The following is a 6,464-nucleotide window of genomic DNA, read 5'->3' as shown; positions in this document are numbered from 1 at the left end:
GGAGATAATATGTGGACCAGAGAAGGGGGAAGAGAGAGAGAGAGAGAGGGAGGGAGGTGGATTGTGGAAGTCGTTATTTGGGGCTTTAGGAGCCTCAGAGAGACGCTCCTGTGGAGTTATTTACCACCGTGTCCTTGAATGCACCGCAGAGGTGCAGAGGTAAAGCCCGAGCCACAAACTTCACTTGAAGGCGTTTTTATCTAACCTCTGCGATGGAACAGGAAAGGAACAGGGACAGGAACAGGGACAGGAACAGGAACAGGGAAAGGAACAGGGAAAGGAACAGGGACAGGAACAGGGACAGGAACAGGGAAAGGAACAGGGACAGGAACAGGGACAGGAACAGGGACAGGAACAGGAACAGGGACAGGAAAAGGAACAGGGACAGGAACAGGGACAGGAACAGGGACAGGGACAGGAACAGGGACAGGGACAAGAACAGGGACAGGAACAGGGACAGGAAAAGGAACAGGGACAGGAACAGGAACAGGAACAGGGACAGGAACAGGGACAGGAACAGGGACAGGGACAGGAACAGGGACAGGAACAGGAACAGGGACAGGAGCAGGAACAGGAACAGGAACAGGAACAGGGACAGGAACAGGAACAGGGACAGGGACAGGGACAGGAACAGGAACAGGAACAGGAAGCTTTAAGAGGGGATGTGCACGGGAGATAATATGTGGACCAGAGAAGGGGGAAGAGAGAGAGAGAGAGAGGGAGGGAGGTGGATTGTGGAAGTCGTTATTTGGGGCTTTAGGAGCCTCAGAGAGACGCTCCTGTGGAGTTATTTCCCACCGTGTCCTTGAATGCACCGCAGAGGTGCAGAGGTAAAGCCCGAGCCACAAACTTCACTTGAAGGCGTTTTTATCTAACCTCTGCGATGAGGTCGCTCCTTTTGTCTCACCGGTCTATTGAACCGGTCGCTCACGCAGTCTGAAGCAATTACAGCAGCCGCACACCGAGCTGCCGCTGGTTATGGTTTCTGCCAGCGTCTTTACGGCGGCCACCTTTACAGCCAATCTCTCTCTCTCTCTCTCTCTGTCCGTCAATAACACAATTATGTGCTCCGAGTCTCCTGCTCGCTCAGACTCAGAGTGTTTCTCTGCAGGAGAACAAGGACGCTCACTTTGTTCCCTCAGGCAGACGGATGTTTGCACCTTTCATCTCAGGCGGTTATCACGAAGTCTTTAAATGCACGATTAATAAAGATGAGTCAAGATGATGATTGTTTAGTTTGCTGTATTTGTTCTGATGACTTCTTAAGAAGAAACTCTTCTGAACACAAACTCAACGCCCTCCTACATTTTCTTTTTAATGCACTCTTTCTTTACGTGCACTTTGCACAGTTTTATGATCTCTGACGTGCACAGACCAGTTCTACTGTGAGGTGAAATAATCCAGGTCTGGTGTTCCCAAGCTTCTTAGTCCTCTTAGTGCCAGAGACCGGAGACCTCCCAGCTGCATGCAGGAAATCACAGGCATGCAAAAACCTTCATGTTTATCTGTTTTTAAGAAGGCTGGACGCAGCATCACGTACTCAGAGGGCGTGTTGCAACAAAATGAAGAAGAAAATTGATGATATTTTTGGATTTGCATGCTTTTATGAAATGTTTAACTACAATTTCTGTGAGTATTTTACAATAATAGATCAAAAGAGTGATTTTAAGTTATGTAAAGTTTTTTATTGTTGTTTGGAAAGCAGATCTTGACCCCTCCATTAGTGTCTCATGGGCCCCCAGGGGGTCCCAACCCACTGATCCAGATGTTCCATTCATATCTGACTGAAAGATTCCTAATTTCTCTCCTTTACACTTATAATAATAATAATAATAATTTCAATAATTCCAATTTAGAAATAATACATTTATTAAGTTGGGTTTTTTTGGGGTATTATATTTCAGGCTGGTGTCTCTAAGTGATCGTTATTATTACAGAACATTTATTTTACACATTTTTTAAGAAGAAAATATCCAGATTTTTTTTTACACTGACTCATTTTTTAACAATCAAGAAAAGTCACTTAGAGAAATAATACAACAGAAAAATTTGAGTTAATCTGACGGAGGATTAGGGACAAAAATGAGATTTTTGACAATAAAAAAAGTCCTAAATTTATTATCTTAATTCTTAAATTAAGTAAATTAAAGCTGTAAATTTATAAGATTAAGGTCTGAAATCTATGGGGGAAAAAAAATATTAGGAAAAATTATATTTTAAGAACAAAGTTTCAAAATTGTGAAATTACAGTCGTAATTTTTTGAGAATAAAGTCTTGAATTTAACAGAATAAATGTGTAAATTAATGAGATTAAGGTCTGAAATTTAATCAATGATTGAATAATGAGATTAAGATTTTATATTTATAAGAATAAACTCTTCTTCTTGTAAATGTGTCACTTCATTAGATTATAAAGGAAAGAGAGCGATCAGGTTCTCTAAACTTTACATATTTAATCTCAGAGACATTTTAATCCAGTAAGAACTGGACCTGAAACCTCCTCACTTCTTCTGCTTCCACGATCACTTCAGCTCCTACGAGAGCTTTGACGCTTTGATTTCATGGGAGGGTTTGAGATGAGCCGCTCAGGACTTCAAGAAGACATTATATATGACTCCTAACTAAAGGAAGGCAGGAAGAGGAAAACATGTCCATGTAATCAAACAAACAGACTCAGAGTGTCTCTCTCTTCATCACTTCCTCTTCCTCTCTGTGTTTCTTCCAGAGTGCCGCTGAAAGTGGAGCAGGCTAACAACGCCCGGGACGCGCTGGCGAAGGCCGTCTACAGCCGGCTGTTCGACCACGTGGTGACCCGGGTCAACCAGTGCTTCCCCTTCGAGTCCTCCGCAAACTTCATCGGCGTCCTGGACATCGCTGGCTTCGGTGAGTGTCCCACAAAAACTCTCTGATCTTTAATCACGGCAGGAACAGGAACAGGAACGGGAACAGGAACAGGGACAAGAACAGGGACAGGAACAGGGACAGGAACAGGAACAGGAACAGGAACAGGAACAGGGACAGGAACATGAACAGTGACAGGGACAGGGACAGGAACAGGATCAGGGACAGGGACAGGGACAGGAACAGGGACAGGGACAGGGACAGGAACAGGGACAGGGACAGGAACAGGGACAGGAACAGGGACATGAGCAGGAACAGGAACATGAGCAGGAACAGTGACAGGAACAGGGACAGGGACAGGGACATGAGCAGGAACAGGAACATGAGCAGGAACAGGGACAGGAACAGGAACAGTGACAGGAACAGGAACAGTGACAGGAACAGGAGCAGGAACAGGGACAGGAACAGGAACAGTGACAGGGACAGGAACAGGGACAGGAACAGGAACAGGGACAGAAACAGGGACAGGAACAGGGACAGGAACAGGAACAGTGACAGGGACAGGAACAGGAACAGGAACAGGAACAGGGACAGGAGCAGGGACAGGAACAGGACAGGAACAGGACAGGAACAGGGACAGGACAGGAACAGGGACAGGAACAGGGGCAGGAACAGGAACAGGGGGAAGGGACAGGAACAGGAACAGGGGCAGGGGCAGGAACAGGAACAGGGATAGGGACAGGGACAGGGACAGGGACAGGGACAGGAACAGGAGCAGGAACAGGACAGGGACAGGGACAGGAACAGGAACAGGAACAGGAGCAGGGACAGGGACAGGAACAGGAGCAGGGACAGGAGCAGGACAGGAACAGGGACAGGAACAGGGGCAGGAACAGGGACAGGAACAGGGAAAGGGACAGGAACAGGAACAGGGACAGGAACAGGAACAGGAACAGGGAAAGGAACAGGAACAGGGACAGGAACAGGGACAAGGACAGGAGCAGGAACAAGAACAGGACAGGGACAGGGACAGAAACAGGGACAGGAACAGGGACAGGGACAGGGACAAGAACAGGGACAGGGACAGGAACAGGAACAGGGACAGGGACAGGAAAAGGAACAGGAAAAGGAACAGGAACAGGAACAGGGACAGGAACAGGGACAGGGACAGGAACAGGAACAGGGACAGGAACAGGAACAGGGACAGGAACAGGGACAGGAACAGGGACAGGGACAGGAACAGGGACAAGAACAGGGAAAGGAACAGGAACAGGGACAGGAACAGGAACAGGAACAGGATTATTGAGGGAAATGTTCTGATGTAGTCCACATAAAATATTTTCATTATCACATGAAATATTCAGTTTAAAGCAGCTCTGAGGGGTTTTCTGTCCGTGTGGATTTTGGCGCCCCCTGTGGCCAAAGAATGTATCATACAGTCCCAGTTTGAGCTCTCCTAATGAAATGGAAATGTGGATTTCTAAACTCAGATTATCAGATTATTCTAATCCGGATGATTGATTCACTGATTCATTGATTCATTGATTCACTGATTCATTGATTCATTGATTCATTGATTCATTGATTCATTAAAAGGTGAGGTTCAGTCTGAGTGAGAATCCTAAAGCTCACATTGAACGTATGAACACTTGGCTGAGTCCAGATGTTGTCGGACGCTCTCTGCCGTCTCTAACCGACTCTCTGTTTCTGTTTCTGCAGAGTACTTTGAACACAACAGCTTCGAGCAGTTCTGCATCAACTACTGTAACGAGAAGCTTCAGCAGTTCTTCAACGAGCGGATCCTGAAAGAGGTCAGAGCCGCCGCCGCCGCCGCACAGCTGCCTCCCATTCACCGCGTTCCCATCTGAGGGCGGGGAGAAAACATCCATTAGCCTTCACTTCCAAACGTCTCCCTATCACAGCTTTGATTTAGACTCTGATATAAGTGCTGCTCTCTTTGTCAGCTCTCGTTCTCCCAGAGTACAGGGTGGATTATTATATTGATTTTAGAAACATCACATGAAGCCTAAACGTTGATCTTTAGAGACGGTTTCATCTCAAACATGAGTTTCCCTTTGATCGTACGCTCGTCTGTGATTGCTGTTTATGTCAGAGAGAGAGGATGAAATGCCGACGCGGTGAAGATGATGGAGAGAGTTTTAATATCTGTGTTTAACGTCTGGGTGGAATCACATCCTCAGACATCCTCAGACATCCTCAGACATCCTCAGCACCCAAACAACCATTAGCCTCAGCGCTGTCCGAGTCTGATCCAGAACCATAATGATGCTCCATGTATGATCCCTCCTGACTCGTGGGTTCCACATAATGACCGGTGAACCTCCGCCGACACTCGAGGATGGAGAACCTCCTGTAATGATTTCAGACTCTCTGTGGGAGTGTCTGTGTTTCCTGTTCCTGTTTTAATTGGTGAAATAACGATCCACTGTGTGAAACATGGACCAAGTCTCAGTGACGTCACCTGTTCAGACCTGAGGAGGCGTGATGAGGCTCAAAGATGGCCGACATGTTTTCTCCAACGAACTTAGGAACAAGCAAAGAGGGAAACAACTGCAACAACCTCACCTGTCAATCAAATCAGCCACGCCCCTGATCTATTTATAACTCTAAGACTCAATTTGTTTGAGCTGTACAACTGTCGGCTTAGACTGTACGCTCTACCTCCCCTTACTCCCCTACTTCAATTAGGGAAGATAGGAGAGAAACAGAGAGTCTGCAGAAGAAGACAGGGGAAGCAAAGCCAGGACAAGAAGGTTGTTTGGGCTGGAGTTTCCTCCTGCAAGGCTAGGCTGTACGCTCTACCTCCCCCTACTTTCCTACTTTGATAAAGGAAGACAGGAAAGTGGAGAGGAATGAGTCTAAAGCGAAATGTTCAAAAGAGGAGAGAGAAGGCAGAGCCAGGGGAAGGTGGTTAAGGTTAGTTCTCCCCCCGACTGACGTAGGCTGTACGCTCTACCTCCCCCTACTTTCCTACTTCAATGAGGGAGGAGAGAAAAGAGTCTGTTAAGAGATGTTAGAAGAAGACAGGAAAGGCAGAGTCAGGGGTTGAAGCCTATTTGAGTCAGAAATCACACCTGCTGGTTTAAGCTGTACGCACTACCTCCCCCAACAGCTCTATTTTCATGAGGGGAGAGAGACGGCGAAGGAGTCTGTAGAGAGATGTTAAGAAAGAAGACAGGGAAGGCAGAGCCTCTGACATAGGCTGTATGCTCTACCTCCCCTACTTTCCTACTTTAATATAGGAAGACAGGAAAGAGGAGAGGAATGAGTCTAAAGCAAGATGTTTGAAAGAGGAGAGGGAAGAGAGAGCCAGGGGAAGGTGGTTTAGGCTAGGGTTGCCCCCAACTGACGTAGACTGTACACTCTACCTCCCCTTACTCCCCTACTTCAATGAGGTAAGACATGAAGAGAGGATAGAGGACAGAGTCTAAAGCGAGATGAAAGGAGACAGGGAAGGCAGAGTCAGGGGGAGAAGCCTGTTTGAGACAGAAATCCCATCTGCTGGCTTAGACTGTACGCCCTACCTCCCTTCTTTTCCTCTACGCCAGTGAAGGGAGAGAGGAGAGAGGAAAAAGAAGAGTCTGTAGAGAGATGTTAGAAAG

General features: G+C 46.9%; 1 protein-coding gene across 1 annotated transcript; it reads left to right on the top strand.

Moving 5' to 3' along the window:
* Positions 1-2,725: 2,725 nt before the first annotated feature.
* Positions 2,726-4,709, top strand: LOC117809857 (unconventional myosin-VI-like; the record flags this gene model as incomplete). Its single annotated transcript, XM_034679379.1, has 2 exons — positions 2,726-2,883; positions 4,561-4,709. Coding segments are annotated over 2 exons (307 nt in total), but the record flags the coding sequence as incomplete, so codon positions are not given.
* Between the last annotated feature and the right edge of the window lie 1,755 nt (positions 4,710-6,464).

This window comes from Notolabrus celidotus, unplaced genomic scaffold (assembly GCF_009762535.1).
Source record: "Notolabrus celidotus isolate fNotCel1 unplaced genomic scaffold, fNotCel1.pri scaffold_484_arrow_ctg1, whole genome shotgun sequence".
NCBI lineage: Eukaryota > Metazoa > Chordata > Actinopteri > Labriformes > Labridae > Notolabrus > Notolabrus celidotus.
The sequence above is the reverse complement of the archived record's forward strand: the minus strand, read 5'-3'. Positions and strand labels throughout refer to the sequence as shown.